The sequence below is a fragment of the Pelobates fuscus genome, chromosome 2, assembly GCF_036172605.1.
Source record: "Pelobates fuscus isolate aPelFus1 chromosome 2, aPelFus1.pri, whole genome shotgun sequence".
Classification (NCBI taxonomy): Eukaryota; Metazoa; Chordata; class Amphibia; order Anura; family Pelobatidae; genus Pelobates; species Pelobates fuscus.
In genome coordinates, this window is record NC_086318.1 from 220,802,937 (window position 1) to 220,830,361 (window position 27,425).

Consider the following 27,425-nt stretch of genomic DNA (forward strand, 5'->3'; position numbering starts at 1 on the left):
ACTCAAAGGCTCCCTACTCCATCTATTATTGCCTCTATCTGGGCCCCGTTTATCTACGCCTGCGATCGCTACCGCTAGCATATCAGCCTTTTTACGCATCTTGCGCTCTTCCTCTTTCTTACTTTCTGTATCCCTGTTCATATAGACCTTATTTGCTACCTCCATTAGTTGGGTGATGGACATACCTGCAAACCCTTCTAACTTTTGTAGCTTGCGCTTAATATCTCCGTATGCTTGGCTGACAAAGGCGGAGTTAACCATTCGGGAATTGTCTGCGTCTTCCGGATTAAAGGGGGTGTACAAGCGGTACGCCTCCAATAATCGGTCATAAAAGACACTGGGCGCTTCATCGCTTTTCTGAATCACCTCAACTGTCTTTGACATATTAATAGCCTTCTTTCCTCCGGCTTTCATGCCAGCAATTATAGCGTCTCTATAGGCTCTGAGTTGAACCATATCAGCACCATTTACGTTCCAATCGGGATCGGTGTTGGGATAGTGTGTCGCGGCCCATGCTGCTGGATTAGCTTGGTTCAAAGCACGGGCTCTATCTTCTAATGCTTTAATGGCTGCTTGATTTATTCTTGTCCTTTCCTCATTGTTAAATAAAGTCATTAGTAACTGCTGGCAATCAGCCCATGTCGGATTATGCGTCTGTACTATTGAGGTGAACAGATCAGTCATGGCTTGTGGTTTCTCAGTATACGAGGAATTATGGGTCTTCCAGTTTAAAAGGTCGGTAGTGGTGAAAGGGACATATACGAAGACAGGGTCAGCGTGTGCCATTTGACCTGCGGCATCGATATAAGCTGACCCGGGATTTAAGCGAAGAGGCATCTGATAGTGCTTTAATTGTTGGGCACCAGTCAACTGTCGGGTTTGGATGGGGCTACGTAGGGAAGCGTCAGTCATGGGTTCCGGTCGGGGAGAGATAGGGTATGGGGATGTGGGAGGTTGGTTTTGGGAAAAGGTAGTGAGTAGAACACTTCGGGCCGAGCTAGATGAAGCTTGACCGGAAGTCTGAAGTGGCGCCAAATCAGGATATTCGTTTCTAATGGGGGTGGATTCTGGTTCCGGAAGGGGAGATTTAGTACGAGGGGGGGTGGATCCTGTACTGGAGGAGGAAGCGGAAGTGGATGGGGGTAGTGAGGGAAGGGTTACAGGACTTCCTGCGTTTGCGTCACTTCTTCTTAACGGAAAGTAAGGGGGCGGCAAAGGGATCTCGGACTCAGGGGGCGTGTCCAAAATGGGCCTAACACCAGTCCTAGTGGACGAACAAGTCCTAGCTACCATGAGGCGACACTGCTCCTCGTGGCATGTCTGGAGCCATTTTGGCGAGTCATTTACGGCCTGTCTCCAACAATCAATATAAGGAAACTGGCCGTAAAGTTCAGGCCTACCTGATACAGCCACGTGTAAGCGCTGTACCAGAGTTGGATCCAAACTGCCACGTGGCGGCCATGCCGCAACCAAAGTAGGCCACTCCCTAGTGCACAAAGTGACCAAACGTACAGGGGACATCTTAACCCCAAAATCACAAACCTTGAATCCCTTTTTAAAATTCTTAACCATACATCCTAAGGGATCCGGAATCGTTGACTGCGACGCACCCATACTTAACAATGGAACGTCGTCGACAACGAATACTATACACGCGTACTATTCAACAGTCACACCCGTTTCCTCTGGCAACAGCACCACGTGGTACGGTTACCAAGTGAAACGTACACAATAACAATAAACACTCAGGGAATTCCCGTACACACACAGCTGCTACACCAGTCACTATATAATCAATATTATGCCCTTTGGCGTAACTACACAGTCACCCACGCTATAATTCTCTATATACGAATTACCCGTCTATAACACACCCAGTAACATCGTCTTTTACAAATAGCGGTTACAGTACGGTTAGCATAGGTCAAAGCACAAGTTAAGGTCACAATACAATTATTAGTGGTTATGGTGTTAAAACATGCAATGGACGACAATGATTAGTACTTATTATACAATGTCAGTAAATATACAGGGTTATGGTACCGTGCACTATAATACAGCAACACACTATTAACACTCTCGCTAGACGGCTGAGCTCGCGCTATCTAACAAGATATACACTTTACTAAACAATCGTTAACACATTTACAATTCCCAACTAAACTATTGGCCAGTACCTTGAATGGACTACCTAAAACTATATACACCCGTTTTGGTTAGCCACACTGCCCAATCACCACATATACATAGCGAGCTAGAGATCCGAATTTACACAGGCGCCTCTTAGTCGCACTATACAACGAGCTAGAGATCCGAATTTACACAGGCGCCGCTTAGTCTCCCGGTCCCTCCGACCTAGCGAACGTAATATACACCCTAGAACGCTAGTCTAGACAAGACACCGGTGTCCGGCTAGGGCTATCTTACACCTGGACCCCGCCTGACTAACCAAATCAAACGGTCTGACTAAAGAGCGTTCGATCGAGCGGTGCGCCTTCGCTCCTTCCCTCCGACAGAGGGGGCAGATACAGATTCAAAAACCCCTTTGGGCCTACCGCACAATCGGTATACCCCTAGCGGGTCCTGCCGTCTAAAACAGCAGTTATCTTACCTCCTCGTTCCTGAACCTGAGTTCACACTCATCGACGGGGACACCCCAGCACTTCTTACGTAGAGGCCGATGATCTCCTGGACAACAGACCAGTGGCGCCGAGACGAAGGGAGGTCCACGCAGAAGTTCAGGGGTGCAGCCGTAGAGAACGTGGGCAAAGATAGACCGTCTCACGCCTCTGCCTCTCAGCTACCGTTGAACGATGAGCTTCCCGGCCAATGCACCAAATGATACCGGAGAAACTGACGGAAGCCAAGCACAGAGAGATGGACACAGGTTTCTTCAGGAAGGAAGAGATTCTTTATTGGATCACCGATCGGGACTCAGAGGGACTAGCGTCACCAAAATACAGCAAAGTCTGAGTACTGAATACATAGAGTACATTCCTTATATAGCACTGTAGCTCCTCCCACAATTAACTACACCCACACATACCCTTAACCTATTTAATAAATAGAGTCTAAACTCATCCATCCGGTCTAACCACGTGGCTCATCTGATACAAAGGAGAGGGACGCGTAATTCCAGTTCTTACATTCCTGCACCTGGTCAGTACAGTGATGACAGTATCTTAGCTACGTGTAATTAACTAGATACTACAAACACATATACATACATATGCCTTGTGGCAATCTTAGCCTGCTAAACTTGTATTTTACTGGAATTACATCACACTATGGCTACTATGGCTAGAGGCAAGTGGAAATTTTTTAACTCAGACTGCATTGAGGAGCCACATTGTCCCATGTTTAACACCTCTGGACATCTAATTTTGTATTGATCTCAACAGCGTACAAGAGACCACAGACTTTACTGATATTAATCTCTAGAGTTGGGATGGAGTACATTTTTATTAAGCGCCGATGGTTGCAATTTTCCATTGACAATAATAAAACATCAATTCCTTTTGGGCAAACTCAGGGTTTGTTGTACACAATCCTCCAAGTCATCTGCTTAAACAGAGATTTGTTGTTGAAAATTTGAAGGCATTATCCAATTACATAGGCTTGACTCCTTGTGCCATCTAATGTGTGCTGCCTAAAGGATAACAAGGGTGTTAAAATATATAGTCTGCTTTGCAATAAGTGGTTTATATTTAGTGAAAGACTATCTTTAAATACATCTTCACCTTTATATTTTAAACACAAGCTAAACCTATAAAATTTATGTTTAGCTTGCTACAACAAATATTTGTATTAGAGGTTTGGGCAGACTAGATGGGCCGATTGGCTGTTATCTGCCGTCACATTCTATGTTTCAATACAAGGTAGGTAAATCAACTTACTATTGATTATACAGTACTTTCCTGTACCATTCTGATTAGACTTTAAACATACCTGTAAAAACAGCAGGTTCTCCACTTAGCATGGCATTGAACACCAGCAAAGATGTGTCAGACAATCCACATGCCACTTTCTGTCCATCTCCTAATAGAAATAAATATATAAATATACAATTACATATATGGATATATAAAGGTCACTTTGCCCAAGTTATAGATGTGCCAATCTACAATACGGCAGTCTGTTATTAATAAAACTGAGTATCAGTGAGTTTTTTTGGAAACCACATGCCTCTTTTATAAAAGGCATGTGGTTTATCATCAGTTTTTGTTCATTGTACATAATGTACATTATCATCATGATTCAATCAGAAAGTCAGCTATAGTTCTTATTTATAAAATATTTCAGCCACTTAAATTGAGAACTTAAGAGAAGTCAATACTTTTTATTATGGTTTCACAGATTGAGTTACAGTACATAGAGAATTTCAGGACAAGAGATTGGCATAGTGTATGGCCCAGAACAAATATGGGCACACTTTCACAACCTGGTTTTTAGAAAGACAGACTGTCTCTGCATACAAAGCAAGCTTATAGAAAAAGAACACAATGTATTCATACAGTTCTTCTACCATAAAATAAACTATCTGCAATCAACAAATGCCTTAATGATAGGATTATGTTGGCCAGAAAGTCTGAATAGATTAAATTGACCTTTCATGATGGGACATGGCTGCACTGGAAAAAATCAGAACACACAAAAAAATGGAAATGACATAAAAAAAATGAAGATATAAATAAACGGATAAACTTGCTTTGGAAAGGTGTTTGCTGGGGTTGAGTTCAGGGCTCGGTGTGGGACAGTTAGGTTCTTCTACACAAAACTCATCCAACCATGTCTTTATGGACCCTGTTGTTTACTGGGGCACAGTCATGTCGGAATACAAACCTGAAGCATTAAAAATTCCATTCACTAAAAGTAAGGGGTCTATACCAACCCCTGAAAAACAGCCCCATACCATTATTCCTCCTCCACCAAACTTTACAGCTGGCACAATGCAGTCAGGCAGGTAACATTCTCCTGGAATCTGCCAAACTCAAGACACGCCCATCAGACTGCCAAACAGAGAAGCGTGATTCGTCACTCCACAGAACATATTTCCACTGCTCCAGAGTCCAATGGCGGCGTGCTTTACACTACTTGATCCGACGCTTGGCATGGTGCTTGGTGATGTGAGGCTTACATGCAGTTGCTCGGCCACAGAAACCCATTTCACTAAGTTCCCGCCGCACAGTTTTTGTGCAGATATTAATGCCAGTGGAAGTTTAAAACTATTCAGTTATGGAATCAGTAGAGCCTAAATGCTTCCACTTTCCAATAATGCCACTTACAATTGACCGTGGAATTTTCTAGCAGGGATGAAATTACAGACACTGACAGAGGCAGCATCCTTTTACAGTACAATACTTTAATTTATTGAGTTTTTCAGACCGACTCATTGTTTCACAAATGTTTGTAAATGCAGATTGCATGGCTAGATGGCAATAAGTCTGATTGAAACGCCAGGATTTAACAATTAAGAGGTGTGTCCAAAAATGTTGACTATATAGTTAATATATTTATTTTTTTGTTGGTGTGGATTTTTTTTTTTTTTTTTAATCAGGGACTAAAGCCCGTCATGACAATTTACTTGTCCTGACATATTTAGATTGGGGCACCTGCCTAGTGCCTTGGACATGGACAGGCTATGCACCAAGCCTTACTTTTTCATGAACTAAATCCAAATGGAAAAACGGAGACACAAAAGCTAACCTGGAAAAACTCTTCAATTACTCACAACCTTTTGTCTAGGTTCTTTCCATTCATATTCAGTTTGTAAAAATCAGAATGTATTGAATAACACTAACTCCTGAGATTCCTCTATAGTGTGTGATGACTGTATGTAATATTTCTGAACGTGCAGTGCAAACTGTGTGCACTGTGTGTGCATGCAGGCTGTATGTCGTTGTTTCCTGACTGTTTCTAATGAGTGTGTGATGTTTTCTGAATGTGTGTCAGATGTTTGCTGGCTGTATTTAATGTGTGTGATGTTTGTGGGTTGTGTGTAATGTGTGATATATTTGCTTGCTGTATCTAGTGTATGTACTGTGTATAATGTTTGCTGGCTGTGTGTAATATATATATCATGTGTGTAATGTTTGCTGTTTTCTGTTCTGTTTTGCCCTCTCCTGCATAGCTTTTTGGAAGGAGAAAGCTATAAAACCCTGGTAGACTAGCAGTGTTTAAACTCCAAGTCAAAGTCTGTGATGGGAATCTCAATGTTAGAGGACTGCTCTCTGACTCAGTTAGTGGTGGGCCGCAACAGAATGATTACTGTGGTCTGCACCCAGGCCCGGACTGGCCATCGGGCACACCGGGCAAATGCCCGGTGGGCCGCGGTGGCCAGGGGCCGAGGCCGGCAGGGGAAGGTCCCATGATCTCCCCTGCTGGTCTATGCAGGGCCGGCACTATCCGAGCGCCGGCCCCGCTGTGTGCCATGGCGGGCCGGTGAGGAGATCAGAGATCTCCCTCACCGGCCCACTTGAATAGACCTGCGGCTGGGGAGGGAGGGAGAGGACCAGGCGGAGCTCTATCTTGCAGCTCCGCCGGGTTCCTCTCGCGAGATCGGGAGCGTTGCTATGGCTAGAGTTCACTCACCACTGGACCACCAGGGATCGTGTGCGACTGCCGGTCCCCCCCCTCCCAGGTACCACCATGCCTGTCCCCCCCCTCCCCGGGTAAAGGTAAGAAGGGAGGGGGGGATTTAATGCCTTCTTAGTTTTATAATTTGTTTTTTTACCCCCCCTTAGTTTTTTTATTTCTTTATTTACCCCCCTAGTTTTTTTATTTGTTTATTTACCCCCCTAGTTTTTTTATTTGGTTATTTACCCCCCTTAGTTTCTTATTTGTTTATTTACCCCCCCCTTAGTTTTATTATTTGTTTATTTACCCCCCCTTAGTTTTATTTGTTTAGTTACCCCCTTAGTTTTTTTTATTTGTTTATTTACACACACAACATTTACACACAGCACTCTCACACACATCACACTCAGCACTCTCACACACATCACACTCAGCACTCTCACACACATCACTCACACACAGCACACTCACAGCACACATCATACACAGCACTCTCACACTCAGCACTCACAACACTATCACACTCAGCACTCTCACACACATCACACTCAGCACTCTCACACACATCACACTCAGCACTCTCACACACATCACACTCAGCACTCTCACACACATCACACTCGGCACTCTCACACACATCACACTCAGCACTCTCACACATCATACACAGCACTATCACACTCAGCACTCACACACATCACACACAACACACACCGCACCCACACACAGCACTCTCACACACAGCACTCTCACACACAGCACTCTCACACACAGCACTCTCACACACAGCACCCTCACACACACACCACCATCACACACATCACACCTCACACACATCACACCTCACACACATCACACCTCACACACAGCATCTATCACACACACATACTGCACCCCTCACATACACACACAACCCCCCCCCCCTGATACACTGAATCACACACATACACAATACTTCCAAACATATTTATATAATATAGCACCCCTCACACACACAGCACCCCTCACACACATACTGCACCCCTAAACACATTACATTCCAGACACACACTACATCCTTTACCCAGCTCTGGATCATCTACACACATACACACACTAGATCCCTATATACACTCTGAATCCGTTATATACGCACACCCACTAGATCTCCTATACACATTCTGGGTCCTTCAAACACACACTAGACTCCTATACATATATATATATATATATATATATATATATATAAATATATATATATATATATATATATATATATATATACACACACACCAGATTCCTTGTAAGCAAACACATATTACACCCCTAAACACACACTCTCTACAAACACTACATCACCTATACACACACACACTATAGCCTGTATGCACACACTTGCTACATTCCCCTATACACACATTCTCTACAGTCCCTAGCCACATATGCATTACATTACATTACACCACAAACACAACACGACTAAAACCGACCCTATTACACAATACCACACCACAATCAGCTCACTCTACACACACGTAATACCACAAGCAGGCTCCAAACACATGCACAATACTCTTTCCTGGCATTTTTGTCTCCTGGTATCCATTTATAGAGACACCAGAGACAAGTTGCAAGGAAACACCGTGCAAGCATGTTATTTAATTTTCTTGCACTGTGCAGAACAAATACAGGGCTTTTTTTCTCATGCTAGAGCTCTTTAGCAGAGCTCTGCGCATGGTCTGCCCTGGAAGAGCATTGAACCAACATGCTCACTTTGAGTGGGGGCGTGTTTGTCATTGGTGATGACAAAACACACACCCTCTCTGCCCCGCCCCCTTCTTAGTGGGCCGCTGTGATTAAAAAATGCCCGGGCCGAATTTTCTTCCCAGTCCGGCCCTGTCTGCACCTGTTGCAGTATGGATAAAGGCAGAAAACGTGCAGGGACAATAAGCTGTAGTTGTTCTGGTGACTATATGGTCCCTTTTGTACAGCAGGTTAACACAGACATATGACTGTCCAAAACTGCTGGCTTTCACGTGCAATTTTCTAAATTGGACAAAAAGCTCAGCACACAGAAAGATTTTTACTTTCCCAGAGGCTGGCGGGAGTTATTAATTGGTGTTATTCCATTAACAAATCATGATTAACTGAAGGCCAAGTGAAGTTTGACCAAAGCACTCTTGAGAATTCTGAAGATCCTGAAAACAGAAAAATATGTGTATTTGTAACAAAAAGAGCTAAATGATGGTGGTGCAGCTGTCAGCTGTTGATAAATTAGTGCGAACTGCAACAGGAAATATGTTTGTATGTCCCAATCCTGTAGCTGTTAAGTCCTTTTCCTTTATGTTTTTCTGTACACAGGGTATTTACCTATGATTTTCCCTGTAGTTTCATATGAAGGCAACATTTTAGAGATCAATGGGGATTATTTACTGGTATTAAGGAGCTTTAGCAAACACCCCAAAAAATAGCCAATTCTTGTTTGGAATGCACAAAATTAGGGGGGGGGGGGAAAGAAAAAAACACATAACATTAAAAATCACCAACCACTCATATTAACCCTTTTCATTGGATGCTCTATTTTTACTTTAATGTATAGTAAAGATTTAGCATAAAACATCCTGATCCGGCTCAGACAAGGCAAAACCACGGAAAACATTGCAAGTGTGGAGGACAAATAGAAATATTGTTTCATTTTTCCTGGTCACTGAATGCTTTCTCTATGCTTACTGGATAATGACGGACAGAGAACTAGGATGGAGGTGCCCAGTTTCGGGAAAATAGGTTTCTATAATTCATTTTATTTTTCATACCTCAGATATAGTAACAAGTAAACATAATGAAAAAGCCAGGGACATGAGAGTCCCCTTTAAATCCTGATAAAATTGCAAATGGTAGTGTTCATGGCAATGTGACACCATGTATCGGTTTCTCCTGTGAATTGCACTACACATTATGTGATCAAACCAAGTCAACTAAATTATTTTTAAAGAATAAAATGAAAAAAACATACCAGAATATTGAATGCAACAGGCATGTGTTGCCTTGTTAGCCAAAGGTATCTGTGTCTGAAGGATGCTTGGTGCCTGGGCATTCAAAGGGTAGTTGTTTCTTATTCCACTAAAAACATGGAAAAGAAAATACAATTAAAAATATTCTTAATATACTTAATTTTAAAGTTAAAGTTCTTATCAATGTGCTTAATTTCAGTTAGAGCTGTTCTCATGGCTTAATTGGAGAAAGTAGAAGATCTTGTCTTGTAATGGTGCAGCTCAAGTTACAGGCTACCAGATAATTCAGTAAAGTCACAACTCACTGCTCTCTAGTGGAAGAAGGGTAAAAAAGCTCTGTGCCTCATGATTAACTGCATCCCCAAACCTCTTGCCAGTTGAACTCCGAGAAACAGTGATGACTTGGCTGTTTGAGCGCTCTGATTGGTTGGCTTCCTAGCCATCCAATAAAAGAGCTCTTGGTCATATTGCAAAGTGTGGGAAAAATTAGTGGTGTTGATTCTTTTTGGACTTTTATTTGTCCTTTTTTGGGGCTAAAAAGCAGAATAATTAAAACAATTAATATTTCTGATGGTAAGTATATATATATATATATATATATATATATATATCTATCTTTTTTCCGCGCGCGCACACACACTCTCTCTCTGAAAAAAAAAAAGAGTATTTTATCCCCTGCTGATTTTGAACATTTGCCCACTGACAAAGAAAAGCGCATGTCAAAAAAGTTATAAATTGATTTGCATGTCAATGAGTGAAATAAGTATTTGATCCCCTATCAATCAGCAAGATTTCTGGCTCCCAGATGTCTTTTATACAGGTAACGAATTGAGATTAGGAGCACTCTATTAAAGGGAGTGCTCCTAATCTTAGCTCGTTACCTGTATAAAAGAGACCTGTCTACAGAAGCAATCAATCAGATTCCAAACTCTCCACCATGGCCAAGACCAAAGAGCTGTCCAAGGAAGTCAGGGACAAGATTGTAGACCTACACAAGGCTGGACTGGGCTACAAGACAATTGCAAAGCAGCTTGGTTAGAAGGTGACAACAGTTAATGTGATTACTCGCAAATGGAAGAAACACAAAATAACTGTCAGTCTCCATCGGTCTGGTGCTCCATGCAAGATTCCACTTTGTTGAGTTTTAATGATCATGAGAACGGTGAGGCATCAGCCCCGAACTACAGGGGAGGATCTTGTTAATGATCTCAAGGCAGCTGGGACCATAGTAACACACTATGCCGTGAAGGACTGAAATCATTTCTTTGTCAGTTGGCAAACGTTCAAAATCAGCAGGGGATCAAATACTTTTATCCCTCACTGTGTGTGTGTATATGTATGTGTGTATATATATATTATTTTTTTAACAGGTTTAGATTCTTTGAGTCAGAAGACTGAGGGGGGCAAGTAGGGGTTTTATTTTAGTTAGGTGACTATGGGATTGGGAACCCCAAGCCACCCAGGGTATTCTAATATTTAGGGTGGTGTATAATGTCCACAGGCATGTCCACCATGCCTATTTTATAACCAAGTAAGCCTTCATTAAGCCAGGGGAGGGGAACATAGGTTTCCATTTATTAGTAGTAATAATGTCCCCACCTATCCCCTTTATTGGCCTCCATAGAATTTGTATTTATTTCTTATTTTAATGTTGCCACATGTGTAACAATTGCAGAGTTGAGGGTTATTTAACTTTTTGAATAAAATCAAATGATCAATTCACTTGCAAATAGCAACTGGATGATAATATGAAAAAGAAAGTACCCCCTTGCGGGGATAGGGTAAGTGTGTCCAGATCGTATCTCAATAGGGGGTAACCCTTGTATTATATACAGTAGGACAATAAAGGTAGTGTATGCCTAAGACCCAAGGTCTAGGTAACACAGGTAAGATACAGATCTCAGAAGCCTGCTAAAATTAATAATCTTTAATAAGGTATACTTGACCATGAACAAATAAAACAACATAAATGTGGATACTTAAAGTAGAAAATCACCCAAAACTGTGCAAGAGGAGATTGAAAGGGGCTCAGGGAGTAATGGACGAGGTATCAACTTAGGCAAAAGTGCTCTAGATGTATACTCATTACTGGGGAATACAATTGGGAGGTACCAATGTACACTTAGCTACCCGGCTGAATCGTTACAGAACCAAACCTTTAAAGCTGGACCACAGAAGTGTATATTCGTATGGAGGTATAGAGCCAATGAGCTCTTAACAATATAACACTTCAAGATATTGCAACAGGTAATGTTGCATACTTGCTTAGAGGTCACAGGTGGATCATGTGGCCGTCACAGAGTTACACAAGAGGGTACTGCAACTTAAAATAGTGCAGAAATATACATTTGGTCACACCTTTATAGCTAAATGCAGGACAGTAACATGAAGTACTAGGTAGATAGTATAGATATGGGATACTTAGATGTTCCCCTGTTAAATATAAACAAACTCAATACTTCTTGGAACTAGCCACAGTGCTGTATGCACTGACTGGTCAAAGCAAGGCTAATAAAGTCGTATTACACACTTAGTATATTAGCTGAAAGCCAACAGATAGTAGTAATAATAGTACAACTCCCTTCTTCCCTCCAAAAAATCTCCAAACAGGCCCCAGCTCCTCTTGTCCTAATACAACACCCCTAACATAGTGAAGTGAAAAATCGTGAGAAAACCGTGATTATAAAATCATCTAAATTCTCTGCATGTCTGCCTAACGCGTTTCGGCGCTGTACAAAGCGCCTTTCTCAAAGGCTGTCATTGAGCAAATGCTCGAGAGAGCTTATTAAGTATAAATCATAGCCGAAATTCGTCCAATCAGCAACGACATGGGCGGAGTTTAAAGTTCGATCCGCCCCTCGTTCATGATGGGTGTAAGAGACATCAGTCTTACAGCCTCTGGCCAATCAGAACGGGTCCAGGGCGGGGCTTAATGCCGGAGCTATGGTTAGATACATCCACCAGTGGTGATGTGTGTTCGAGCTGTCCGTCTTATAGGCTCTGACCAATCAGAGCGGGCGGGGGCGGGACTAAGTGCCGAAACCGAAATCCAGTGTAAAGTGCTGACAGGATCATAGGCTAAACCGCAATATGAGTGTAACAGCAATGGACTGGTTAAAGAACACATCAATGGAGATAATCCAATGGTGGGCTTATAGTACATAATAGTAGCGTCCTATTTTTGTACATATAGAACAGACTGGGAACATATTGACTATTGTCCAGCCGAAGTGACGTTCTTATTTTGGTACATATAGGACAGACTGGGAACTAAATAAGTATTACCCAGTCGAAGGTTAAATCTTGCTGTGTCCATATAGCCTCATAGTTGGAGAGGATCATATGGGTACCTTCGTACTATATATTAGTTGCTGACTGGTAGAACTTAAATTCGGTCGCTAGTAGTATGGTTCATGATAATGGCCTGATAAAGAAGTGATGTGTACAGAGGAGTGTGTACATTAGCAGACCACAAGTATAACGAAATGTGAAGGAAAAATGACTATTGAGAAAAAAGTTCTCATTATAAAAAAGGTTTCATTATAAAATAAAGGGGGTGAAGGAAAAACCTTCATTGAGGCCATTAGGGGACATGGTGTTTAATGTCTGAATCCAGAAACACTCTCTCCTCCTTAGGATGAGATCCAGGTCTCCCCCTCTTTTGCCCACATGGACTTTTTCTATCCCTGCAAATTTGAAGCCTCTAGAGGTATCCCCTTGGTGTGTTCTAGCATGTCTTGCTACAGGGGTGTCTCTATCTGATGAGACTGAATGAACATGTTCCATCATGCGCCTCTTGAAGGGACGTATAGTTTTCCCTACGTATTTTTTACCACATTTGCATGTGAGGAGATAAACTAGTCCAGTTGAATTGCAATTGAAAAATTGTTTTATCAATGTCTTATGTGCACCAGAGGAGTCAGTTATGGATTTAGAGTCTCTATCTATGTAGCTGCAAGCTACACAGCGTCCACATTGATAGGTACCATAGACATTAAGCCAATTTTTCTTATGTTTGTTGTGTTTGGACAGGTGGCTTGGAACTAACAGATCCTTTAGATTCCTACCCCTCTTAGCTGTTATGGAGACATGTGATGGAATCACATCTTTAAGATGCCTGTCCTGTGTGAGTAATGGCCAGAATCTAGCCATAATCTTTTTAGATATATCCCAGCCAGCGTCGAAATTCGCCACACAGCGGATTACTTTCGGGGGTGTGGGTTTAGGGATGTTGTCTAGCAGCACTTCACGGTCACTAAGAAGTGCCCGCTGATAAGCCTGTTTGAGGCACCTGTTAGGGTAGCCCTTGGCTTTGAATCTTATTCTTAGCAGTGCTGCTTTTTCTATGAAGTCTTTCTCAGTGGAGCAATTTCTTTTTAGTCGAAGGTATTGTCCCACTGGGATACCCCTTTTCAGAGGGTTAGGATGGTAACTATGCCAATTGAGCATATTGTTAGTTGATGTCGGTTTTCGGTAGAGAGAAGTTTGTATCCTTAGATCGCTCGTGATAGTGAAAGTGCAATCAAGAAAGTTCAATGAGGATGTCCCAATTTCCATAGTTAAACGTAGATTAAGATCATTTACAGGCTTATCAGCGGGCACTTCTTAGTGACCGTGAAGTGCTGCTAGACAACATCCCTAAACCCACACCCCCGAAAGTAATCCGCTGTGTGGCGAATTTCGACGCTGGCTGGGATATATCTAAAAAGATTATGGCTAGATTCTGGCCATTACTCACACAGGACAGACATCTTAAAGATGTGATTCCATCACATGTCTCCATAACAGCTAAGAGGGGTAGGAATCTAAAGGATCTGTTAGTTCCAAGCCACCTGTCCAAACACAACAAACATAAGAAAAATTGGCTTAATGTCTATGGTACCTATCAATGTGGACGCTGTGTAGCTTGCAGCTACATAGATAGAGACTCTAAATCCATAACTGACTCCTCTGGTGCACATAAGACATTGATAAAACAATTTTTCAATTGCAATTCAACTGGACTAGTTTATCTCCTCACATGCAAATGTGGTAAAAAATACGTAGGGAAAACTATACGTCCCTTCAAGAGGCGCATGATGGAACATGTTCATTCAGTCTCATCAGATAGAGACACCCCTGTAGCAAGACATGCTAGAACACACCAAGGGGATACCTCTAGAGGCTTCAAATTTGCAGGGATAGAAAAAGTCCATGTGGGCAAAAGAGGGGGAGACCTGGATCTCATCCTAAGGAGGAGAGAGTGTTTCTGGATTCAGACATTAAACACCATGTCCCCTAATGGCCTCAATGAAGGTTTTTCCTTCACCCCCTTTATTTTATAATGAAACCTTTTTTATAATGAGAACTTTTTTCTCAATAGTCATTTTTCCTTCACATTTCGTTATACTTGTGGTCTGCTAATGTACACACTCCTCTGTACACATCACTTCTTTATCAGGCCATTATCATGAACCATACTACTAGCGACCGAATTTAAGTTCTACCAGTCAGCAACTAATATATAGTACGAAGGTACCCATATGATCCTCTCCAACTATGAGGCTATATGGACACAGCAAGATTTAACCTTCGACTGGGTAATACTTATTTAGTTCCCAGTCTGTCCTATATGTACCAAAATAAGAACGTCACTTCGGCTGGACAATAGTCAATATGTTCCCAGTCTGTTCTATATGTACAAAAATAGGACGCTACTATTATGTACTATAAGCCCACCATTGGATTATCTCCATTGATGTGTTCTTTAACCAGTCCATTGCTGTTACACTCATATTGCGGTTTAGCCTATGATCCTGTCAGCACTTTACACTGGATTTCGGTTTCGGCACTTAGTCCCGCCCCCGCCCGCTCTGATTGGTCAGAGCCTATAAGACGGACAGCTCGAACACACATCACCACTGGTGGATGTATCTAACCATAGCTCCGGCATTAAGCCCCGCCCTGGACCCGTTCTGATTGGCCAGAGGCTGTAAGACTGATGTCTCTTACACCCATCATGAACGAGGGGCGGATCGAACTTTAAACTCCGCCCATGTCGTTGCTGATTGGACGAATTTCGGCTATGATTTATACTTAATAAGCTCTCTCGAGCATTTGCTCAATGACAGCCTTTGAGAAAGGCGCTTTGTACTGCGCCGAAACGCGTTAGGCAGACATGCAGAGAATTTAGATGATTTTATAATCACGGTTTTCTCACGATTTTTCACTTCACTATGTTAGGGGTGTTGTATTAGGACAAGAGGAGCTGGGGCCTGTTTGGAGATTTTTTGGAGGGAAGAAGGGAGTTGTACTATTATTACTACTATCTGTTGGCTTTCAGCTAATATACTAAGTGTGTAATACGACTTTATTAGCCTTGCTTTGACCAGTCAGTGCATACAGCACTGTGGCTAGTTCCAAGAAGTATTGAGTTCGTTTATATTTAACAGGGGAACATCTAAGTATCCCAAATCTACACTATCTACCAGTCAGTGCATACAGCACTGGGGCTAGTTCTAAGTAGTGTTGAGTCTGTTTATATTTAACAGGGGAACATCTAAGTATCCCATATCTATACTATCTACCTAGTACTTCATGTTACTGTCCTGCATTTAGCTATAAAGGTGTGACCAAATGTATATTTCTGCACTATTTTAAGTTGCAGTACCCTCTTGTGTAACTCTGTGACGGCCACATGATCCACCTGTGACCTCTAAGCAAGTATGCAACATTACCTGTTGCAATATCTTGAAGTGTTATATTGTTAAGAGCTCATTGGCTCTATACCTCCATACGAATATACACTTCTGTGGTCCAGCTTTAAAGGTTTGGTTCTGTAACGATTCAGCCGGGTAGCTAAGTGTACATTGGTACCTCCCAATTGTATTCCCCAGTAATGAGTATACATCTAGAGCACTTTTGCGTAAGTTGATACCTCATCCATTACTCCCTGAGCCCCTTTCAATCTCCTCTTGCACAGTTTTGGGTGATTTTCTACTTTAAGTATCCACATTTATGTTGTTTTATTTGTTCATGGTCAAGTATACCTTATTAAAGATTATTAATTTTAGCAGGCTTCTGAGATCTGTATCTTACCTGTGTTACCTAGACCTTGGGTCTTAGGCATACACTACCTTTATTGTCCTAATGGATGATAATATGCGAACATGCATCCCACCGGATGCATTCAGTTTATCATTGACTGCCATGCGGTTGTTGATGAACCTCCAATTTCGGTGCTGAGAATTGATTTGGATGCAAAAAATCACAGATTTTTCCGAACTGAGCTGAACAAAATTTACAGAATCAGTCATACTGACTGAATCCTAACCGCAATGCTCTATTTGGGAGTCCCCAAAAAGATATTTTCCTTTAACCAGTGGTTCACAAACTGTGTGCCATGGCGCCCTGGGGCACAGCCACAGGCACACAGGGGTGCCACAAAATATTTCCCTGGTGCTATGATCATATGATCATAGCACCGGGAACTGTGCCTCACTCTCCCCTGCCAGCTCTGCAGGACCGGAGGGGAGATCAGAGACTGTAATGCTGGCAGCCGGCAGGGGAGCACTAACCTGTAGCTCCACCGGGTTACCATGATTATCAGGGCAACGCTCTGAATCTCACGAGAGTGAACTCTAGCAGCTCCTGAGGCTGCTAGAGTTCACTCTCACCACCTGGGGATTGCCTTGTTCTGCAGGGAGGGGGGATATCAAAATCATTGTTTTTTTGTTTTTTTTTAATTAAAAAAATAAATAAAAGTATATATTTATCTGTTCTCCTACCCCCACATACCCACAATAACTCCCCACATACACACAATTAACCACCCCCCCACACACACACATTACCCTCACATACACACACACACACACACATTACCCTCACATACACACTCACAAACTGTACCCCTCACACATTGCCACCCACACTGTACCCCTCACACAACCTGCCCCCCACACACACGTGATGTAGTGGTTATTGTGTCAGGATTGTTTCTTTAAATAATCTACCAGTGGCCCTCCAAAGATTAGGTTATGGATCTTCGCTTGAACGGTAAGCATTTCTGCCGAATAGGGGCCCAGTATAAGCCGCTGTGCTGTGCATATATACAACCTATGAAATTGTTTTAACTCGTGGAGCCATAGAAAAATATTGAAATATTAAGGGTGCCTTGAACCTAAAAAGGTTACAACACAAGGCAATGAGCCAAAAGAAAAGAATGACATATGAGGAAAACATGAAACATTATGAAAATAAAAGAGTCACTGTTCACACAGCACTTTATTTTAAAGATAGAATTATACTCTAATTTACCACTAGAGGTTACCAGTGCACGACTAAACTAAAAAACAATCCCAATACAGCAATGAACACAGGTACAATGAATGTACTTACCTAATTACATTTTTCTTACATGTTTGAGGTTCACTTGTTTTCTTACTGTTAGTTTTCGGTGAAAACATTTTCATTCTGTTTATACACACACATTAAAACAGTTGACATGGTTATGGCAAAATAAACAGTAAATATAAACATACAAATAAATATATATATATATATATATATATATATATATATATATATATCATAAAAGCAGGTCATAGGCGTGCACATTAGGCACACCTAATGCTGGACAAACCAACAGGAAGATCAAAAGGTCTCCTTTGCCGCCCCTACCCCAGAAGCCGCTGGTTGTAGTCACAAGCCGGCCCCTGACGATGAGGGAAAAGAGGTAAAACTTCCAGGTTACTGCAGCAACCTTCTAATAAATTTTCCAGCGCCAGACGTAAGAAGCTGTCTGCACCCACAGACATGCTGCTTTTTCCACTGGACCACCATCATTCACCATCCCCGTCCCTGGCCCAAGTTAAGCCTCAGTGTTGTTGATTTTTGTTCAATACCTTTCCCTTAGTCTCTTATCTATCGCACTACATTCCCTAACCCCCACTACAGTTCCTCACCCTCCACTATAGCCCCTAATCCCCCTATTGCTTCTAACCCCTTACTTCAGCCTCTAACCCCCACTATAGCTCCTAACACTACACTTAAGCCTCTAACCCCTCAAAAAGGAGGACATTGGAGTTGTGGCAGGCTTATGCAATGTATGATCATATTAATATTTTATTATTTATATAGTGCCAGCAAGTTCTGTAGCGCTATACTGTAAATACATGTCTTTTTCTGCCCAAGTCAGGTATTAAAAAAAAAAAATTCAATTTTGTGAGCCTTGAAGTTGGTATTTATTGAGTGAATTCACTGGATCTTGCACACATATCTGCACACATCAGTCAAACTTGCACACACCAGTAAAACTTGCTTTTCCCACAGAAATCTCAAATTTGCAGTGATGGTTACTACCGCAAGAAAGTCTGGGTGGGCATATGGAAATGAGTTCAACCTGTAGGTCAATGCTCATTGTCTGAGAGGAGAAGCTGAGCATTGGCCAGATTTACTCAGAGACATCTGGCAGGATACGACTGGGTGTTGCTGTAAAGCACAGCTGATGAAGGACTGCACTCATTGGCTGAGAATGCTCAGATGACGCTTTCAGACAGTGAACCCACTCCTGCATAACCCTTCTGTCCTCTACAATACAATCTGGTGACCTTGCTGGAGAAGCCCTAAAGTTTCAGATGCATCTGCGGATGGAAACAAGGTAAGCTGTCAAACTGTGCTAAAACAGTTTGATATGTGACGATGGGATGTACCAGGGCACTCCTTGCACCATAACCACCACATTGGGCTATAGTGGTTATGGTGCTTGGAGTGTTAGTTTAATGAATATTACGTTTTTAATCATAAAGTCTCATTAAAGGGACACTCCGGGCACCCAGACCACTTCTGCCCATTGGAGTGGTTTGGGTGCCAACTCCCACTACTCCTAACCCTGCAGATGGCTAAACTATTTGCGACAGCATCTACTGAGTGCAAACTCCCACAAGAAATGCGAGAGGCTAATGTAGCCACGCTGCCCAAGCCAGGCAAGCTAACTTCAGACCCATCTCCCTGCTGAATACTGATATTAAAATAATGGCGAAAGTTTACACGACTAGGTTAAAACGTATTCTCCCCACCCTGATACACTCTGACCAGGTAGACCTCATAGGTGGGAGGCAAGGAGCGGATGGGACGCGCAAAGCGCTCGCCCTTTTACAAAGCATGCACAGGATATCCCCCAATAGCATACTCCTCTCATTAGACGCCAAAAAGGCCTTTGACCGCTTGAACTGGTCTTTCCTACAAGCAGTCCTCGAAAAATGTAACTTTCCCCCCCAATTCCTGGCGGTAGTTAAGGCACTTTACAGTAAGCCGACTGCGACAGTATTCAATGCAGGCTTTAGGTCGACCCCTTTTAGCATAAGCAACGGGACTCGGCAGGGGTGCCCTCTGTCACCAGTGCTGTATATCCTGGCGCTAGAGCCGTTGGCGGCTCTAATCAGGGGCGATAGAGGGGAGGGAGATGAAACTGAACCTATTCGCTGACGATATACTCCTCACTATCACTGAACCCAAATCATCACTACCAGCATTTCACGACCTGTTACATTCCTACAACAAATGCTCATATTATAAGCTTAATCTCACAAAAACACAGGCCATGGGGGTGAGGATGGAGAGCACCTATAAGTCTGACCTTGTGAGGGAATTTGCGTATGATTGGAGGGAGGATTACCTCACCTTCTTAGGAGTTAGACTTCCCCACCACCTCCCAAACCTTTACGACCTCAATTATGTCAAATTGAGTAAGGAAATAGCCAAAACCCTCCAGCAAAGGAAAAATAAGTATATTTCCTGGTCGGGACGCATAGCAGCGGTAAAAATGGTGATATTGCCCAAACTGCAATACCTATTTCGGACAATACCACTGATTGCCTCTGCACGTTACTTCCAAGCGCTGCAAAAACAAATCAATCTGTTCATATGAAACGGTAAAAAGCCCCGGATAGGCACAAACACCCTCTATGGGGCCACAAGCGCAGGAGGTATGGGCCTGCCTAACCTTGCTGGGTACCATAAAGCGTCAATCCTAACTAGCCTAGTAGCGGCCCATCATCGTACAGACCCACCACAATGGATGTCCATCAAGGGCCTCTGGACGCATAGGCTCAATATAACCACCCTGATGTGGCTAACACCCTCCCAAAGACCAGACATGACACAGGCGCTTCCAGCCACGACGGCCACCCTAAAAATATGGGACATCTCCCGCGCACGCCTGTGCGGTTGCCACCCTATCTCAATGGACATGACCCTCAGGGCGTTGGCGGAGCTGATCCCTGAGTTTAATTTCAAACTATGGAACAGATGTGGAGTCACCCAACTACATGACCTGCGACATAAGGGAACGCTGCTGACGTTTCCCGTCCTTAGCCCTAAACACACTATCCCTAACGTGGCACACTTCTCGTATAGACAACTCCGATCCTGGTGGCACGCACATGTAAAGATCCCAACACCAGACCCCCAAGCGCCCCCTTACACAATTTGAGAAACACCTGATCGCAGGTGCACCTGCCAAGGGCCCCATATCCGTTATCTACACGCTCCTGAACACCAACACAGAACTTTGCCACCTCTCATGGGCCAAAGCTTGGGAAACAGATATAGGCCACCACATCCCTGAGACCACCTGGCTCAAAGCCATCAACAGCTACAAGGGCAGATCAGCCTGCGCAGCCCATATGGAACTCATGCGCAAAATCGCATATAGGTGGTACATGGTCCCCACACGCCTGGCTAAAATATTGCCAACCCACTCAAGTACCTGCTGGAGATGTCATAAAGATACGGGCACTTTCCTACACATATGGTGGGGCTGTGACATCATACAGAGCTACTGGAAAGAAGTTCTCTCCCTCATCCACTCGCACACAGGTATCACAGTCCCCAACTCCCCAGCCTCTCTCCTACTGTTCATGTACGGAGACCAATTCCCCCAGCCGACAGATATTTGATACACCATATTCAAATTGCTGCCTTGACACATATCGCCAGGAATTGGCTTTCAACAACCGTAGCGACTATGCAGGAACTGACTAAGTATTTATCTACGGTAGGGAGCTACGAAACACTTATTGTCCCATGACAAAACGCCAATCCTGGAAAAGGGAGGTTTGGAGAACATGGGCTGAGAGAACTACACACTAAAATTAGCAGAAAGGGCGCACAAACATTCAATGTCACAATGTCAGGACACCCGTCTGACTGCTGGGAGATAGGAGACGAAACATGGACAACGGGGCTGAACCCGTGGTGTGTACCCAATGGACCCTATCGATAAAAACTTCACTCAGATTGGAGCATCCCCCCTGACCCCCTCTATCCTTCGCTCCATTTGCATTAGCCCTCTAGGCCCCACTCCGACATAAGACTCACAGACCCACGCAAGAGCTCTGGAAAGACGGCACACCTGACTTTACTCCCTGGTTATGTACAAATGTCCCGCTCATGTTGTGAACGTGAACGGAAGGGGTCCTATTCAAAACAATGTTACACCCTGTAGAAATGTGCAAAACTGTACAAATATATATACAACATTGAGAGACACCATATGCTTTGTACAAATCTGTATAAACCAATGCAATATATATAACACCCACGCATGTAACCCCCACCTTCTCTTTATTTCTGTACCCCCTTATTCTTTTACCCTTTATGCAAGAAAAAGAAAAATGGTCAAATTGAAGAAAAAAAAAAAAGGCGAATGAGGGCTGCAAGATATTGGTTCCTCAGGATTGAAGTTCCAAGGATCCCAGCTCCTCATAGTCTGACCGGAGAACCTCCAGTGACCAGTATTTCTGAGTTACATGGAGCTACTGGCCCTGCAGGGAATACTCCAGAGGTAACTCATGGCAGTTGGTAAACCTGCCTTTTAAGGTTCTAATGGAGCTATAAAGCAGTTGTTTTGCTCTTCAGCAAAGAACATATCTCCTCCAGTACTAGGAGCCTCATTTTTCTGATCACACATACCTGGGCTCGTCATACTCTGGAGGCTTGAGTGGTATCCATGGTCCAGATTGATATAGACTGGAGTTTTTTCTTCAGGCAAAGGAGTCTCCATACCAACAGGAGTATTAAGACCAATGAATCAAAAGGTAAAGCACTGAAGGAAGAAGCCTTCTGGACGAAGAGGTGATTTTTTTTTTTTTTTAGGTCCCAGAACAAGAGCAGTTCCAGGGACAAGTTTCGCCTCTCAGCCTACACTGGACCTAAGAGGGGCCAACAAGAGGATGAATGTCAGAGTCTTCGGGATGGAGTCAATCAGATCCATATCTCAAGCAATCTGGAAGGATAATTTCCTTACCTCTATATATCTCGAGGATGCTTACTTTCAGTCCAATCTGTAGAAGAAATCTTTGGCATTATCTCAGAAGAGAACTTCCATGTTAGTGCCCTACCATTTGGCCTCAATGCGGCCCCAAGAATCTTTGTATGTGCTTATAGTGTTATTGAGAGTACATAACTCCACCTGGTTCCATTATCTGGAGGATCTACTTGTGATAGCCTTAGACCCTCAGAAGGCAGGCACACAGAGGTATATAGTTCTTTCATAACTCCTAGTTTGGCTGCTTGATGAATATCAAGAAAAGCAGTTTCAGACCAGCTCAGTGGTTGACATTCCCGAGTGGAAAATTCTATGCTCTGCTTTTCCCTATCTCGGGAACAGTTCCACAGATTGTAAAGGTTTTCTCTCCCAGTTTCTTAATTTCTGATTGGTAACAGCAAGAAAATAGATGCAACTACTAGGACTCCTGGCTTCCACCAGCAGACTTGTCAGATGGGCCCAATGGCATCTCTGGATTCCTTACAGATCCTTCCTATCTTGGTCTAACAAGAGAAAGATTATTGGAGCCAGCCACTTACTATGTCCCCATCAGTGGAGTTACATCTTACCCTGGCAGCTGAAAGAGGGATTAGATCTCTGAGTTTCCAGTGAACAGAGGCTCATTGGTCAATTATTAGCTTGAATTCCAGTTTTTATAAGATTGGTTGCACAGTGTTTGGATCATGTTGCACAATATTTCCATTCATTTGTATGGAATTACGAGTCATTTTCAAGGCTCTTCTTCACTTCAGAGGCTTGCTGAAGAACGAGTGGGTCCAAATTTGCTCAAATATCAATGCACCTGTATCCTATATCTATCAAGATGGGTCTCACAGATACGTATTGTTGGAATTCCAGCCCATAATGATCAGGGCACAGAAGAACAAACAGTGGCTCAGAATACAATGGCTGTTTGCTGGAGCCGAATAACTGTGGACAAGGTGGATTGGCAACCATGTCCTGACGTATCCTCGGGGTTGACGCAGATTGTCTGATACCCTACATAGATCTGATGGCCATTTCCTGGAACTACCAGGTCCAGAAGTATTTTTTACATGCTAGGACCAGAATGCTCAGGTTCAGGATACACTGACTCAAATTTAGAATTTTAGTCTGATGTACATATTTTCCTGTTTTCGACTTTCCTAAAAAGGCAATGCAAAAGGTGACAGTGGAAGACCGTGTCGACTCTAATTCCTATGATGAATAAGATGATTCTGGAACCTCCAAGGGAAATTCCAGTACGTCCAAGGCCCCATGACACACCAGGATCCTCAAGTTCTGGTGTTGGTGCGGGAGTCCATATTAGTATAGGCATCCCTGAGACGGTCAATGAGATCCTCTTACAATCCTGTACAGGCTTTACTAAGCTTGACATGCTTTTGTCTGTTGGAATTACTCCTCGTTCAGGCCTTGAAAAGTTCTGTGTTATAACACTCTAGAGGAGCACTTAGCTGCACTTTGTTTCATATAGGCATTGATTGAAATCATGCCTCCACTGAGTGTGGTGAAGCCAATATGTGACGTACCACTGGTCTCACGGACCCTGACTGAACCATTATTCGAACCTCTAGAAGGAGCTTCCATGGTGGTAGCACAGAAAGTGCTGGTGGCTGGTACCCCAGTAAGGAGAATGGGTGAACTCCAGGCTTGATCCTGTGAACCCCCTTTCACTACTTTTCAACAGATATGGTCATCTTGCATTTGGCACCTGAAGATCCTGCCTATGGTGAATGCTTATCTATGTCATTCTCTACCTGTACTGAAGGGTACCGATTGAGCGTTGATGCCCCTGGTGCTTTGCTTCATGTAAGCAACAATTGAACTCAAGCCTCCGCTAAGGTTGTTGAAACCAATATGTGACGTACCACTGGTCTCACGGACTCTGACTGAACCTCTAGCAGGAGCTTCCATGATGTTAGCACAGACGTTGCTGTTGCTGGTGACTGGTACCTCAGCAAGGTGAATGTGTGAACTCCAGGCTTGATCCTGTGTACCCCCATTCACTGAATTTCAACAGGATAGCACCAGAGATCCTGCCTAACATGAAAGCCTTTCAATGCCATTCTCTACCTGTACCAAAAGATTCGGGGCATTCTCCACTAGTGCTGTTACAGCGTCTCGTGGGCTTCCATGGCAATGGTCTCTGCTGAAACTTTGTAAAGTTGGCATTTGGACCTTTTTGAACTAGTTTGTCCTGCATTACATATTGGACATTGAAGCAATTAATGAGGCACAATTTGGACATCATGTCCATTCTCTACCTGTGCTGGAGGGTATCGGGGCACTCTCCTCTCATGCTGTTGCAGCATCATGGGTTGCCATGGCAATGGTTTCTGCTGACACTTTTTGTAAGCTAGCATTTGAACCTCTTTAGACATGTTTGTCTGGCATTTCATACTGTTCGTTAAAATAGTCTATGATGCACAATTTGGTACTCAAGTACTTAACTCAGTTCATTCTTCTATCTATGTTGAATTATTCTGATTATTTGATTGGCTATTCTGTCCCTCCCTTTGAAAGCGAGGGTATTCCCCATGTGTATATGCTGCCATGATTAGCCAGGAAAGTGGAAAATGTATTCATACTTACCGTAATTTTCCTGGCTATTATTCATGGCAGCATATACTTCCCACCCATTAATGTCTCTTTTTATGTACTGTAGAGCTTGTAAACTGACTGAGGACCTTAGGGATGGAGCCTCCTTTTAAAACCTTGGTGGTTTTCCTGTCCTATCGGCTGTAGCGGAGGAGCTAACCCATGTGTATATGCTGCCATGAATAATAGCCAGGAAAAGAAAATTACGGTAAGTATGAATACATTTTCCACTATAACAAAATAATGTTAACTGGTTGTGTCTTTTGCCTTCAAGAAAACTTTAATATCCCCCAATGGTAACAACTCTCAGCTGTCAACCAGACAGCCAGAAGGGTTCCCTTCCTCATATGCTACGGAATTTGTTGACGCTATATAAATATAATATTAATAATCTAATGCCTTGAGCTATACAAGATACACATACATTAAACAATATCTATAATTCAACAAATTCTGTGTGTCCAAGAATATAATCGCATATGCTCTAGGTTCTAGTCTATTACGTAAAAAAATATAGATATTCAGAAATAACTAGATGGACAGATATTTGCAATTACAATGTTCCAAAATTCATTAGTACGATTTATTTTTCAAATATAGAAGTATAAATCATTGACTTTGATTGCTATTTCTTACCTTGGTGCTGCAGAATAGCCAGATGATTTAACTTTATTATGGAAAACAAGCGGCTGGTCCTTTACCAAGTTCTTTGTACCTGCTGGTTTAAGAGTATAAGGCCATAATAGACATTAAAAAAAAAATTACAAATTGAATACATACCAGATAACTCTCAGCACTGAGGCTTCAATGATCTAAAACAGGGTTTCCCAATAATTTTTTCCAGTGGAAACCTTTGACATAGTATACCAAAATCGTGGAATCCCCCACCACCCAAAAATAATTGCGCTGTTTGCATTTGCATGCAGTGGTGTGTTTGGAAGTAGTGTTGGATTTTAAATGCAGATAAACATGTGTGTGTAGTATCGGTGTTTGAGTGAAGGGTGTGTTTGAATGTTTGTATATATTTTTGGAGTTGGAGATCAGCGGTGTCTTTGTATGTCATGTTTGTGTTTGCATGATGTGTTGGTGTTTGACTGCTAGAATGTCTGTACATACACTGCCACATGCATACTAACACAGATAAAAATAAAAAAACAGAAACACACAGTCATATATATACTGACACATACACAGATACAGACAGATACACTGCCACACAGATGCACACGCTGAGATACAGATACACACACTGTAACACATTCACACACACACTAGGACTGTGGTGGCCTTCTCTGTCGGCACGCGGCCAGAGGTTCGCCATCAATGCAGAGTTGGCACCTGCCTGCCCGAAACGGCAGGCGCCTACTCTGCTTCCGTGTCGGGAGGCAGGGGCTCTAGGAAGCAGCTCCCCTGTCCTCCCGCGAGCAAGCTGTGTGGTGCGTTGCCACACGTTACCATTGCAACGCTCCACACAGCATCGCGCAGGAGAACAGGAACTTACCACCACCGAACCACCAGGGATGGCTGTCCTCCCCCCCCCCACCCCCCCTCCTTCATTAAAGGTAAGAAGGAGGGAAGGGGGGATACTGATGTAGCATACTTTTTTTTTTTTTTTTAACACCTTTACCCCCCCACACAGCACCCCTACCCCACACAAAGCACCCCCTGCCCCCCACACAGCACCCCTGCCCCCCGCACAGCACCCCTGCCCCCACACAGCACCCCTAACCCTCACACAGCACCCCTACCCCCCCACAAAGCAACCCTACCCCCACACAGTACCCCTCCCCACAACACACACTACCCCTAACCCTCCCAAACACAGTACCCCTAACACACACACAGCACCCCTCCCCCCCACAACACACACACAGCACCCCTCCCCCACAACACAACACACACACAGCACCCCTCCCCCCACAACACACACACAGCACCCCTCCCCCCACAAC

General features: G+C 43.2%; 1 protein-coding gene across 1 annotated transcript in view; it reads right to left on the minus strand.

Annotated features, from left to right (window-relative positions):
* The window catches only part of WDR27 (WD repeat domain 27), a 501,316-nt gene that overhangs the window by 353,598 nt on the left and 120,293 nt on the right, over window positions 1-27,425 (minus strand). Inside the window, exons 11-14 of the mRNA XM_063443196.1 lie at window positions 26,110-26,191; window positions 17,946-18,020; window positions 9,569-9,675; window positions 3,949-4,038 (exon numbers count right to left, since the gene is read on the minus strand). Of these exons, the coding sequence (XP_063299266.1) occupies window positions 3,949-4,038; window positions 9,569-9,675; window positions 17,946-18,020; window positions 26,110-26,191 (354 nt within the window). The remainder of the gene's footprint in view (window positions 1-3,948; window positions 4,039-9,568; window positions 9,676-17,945; window positions 18,021-26,109; window positions 26,192-27,425) is intronic.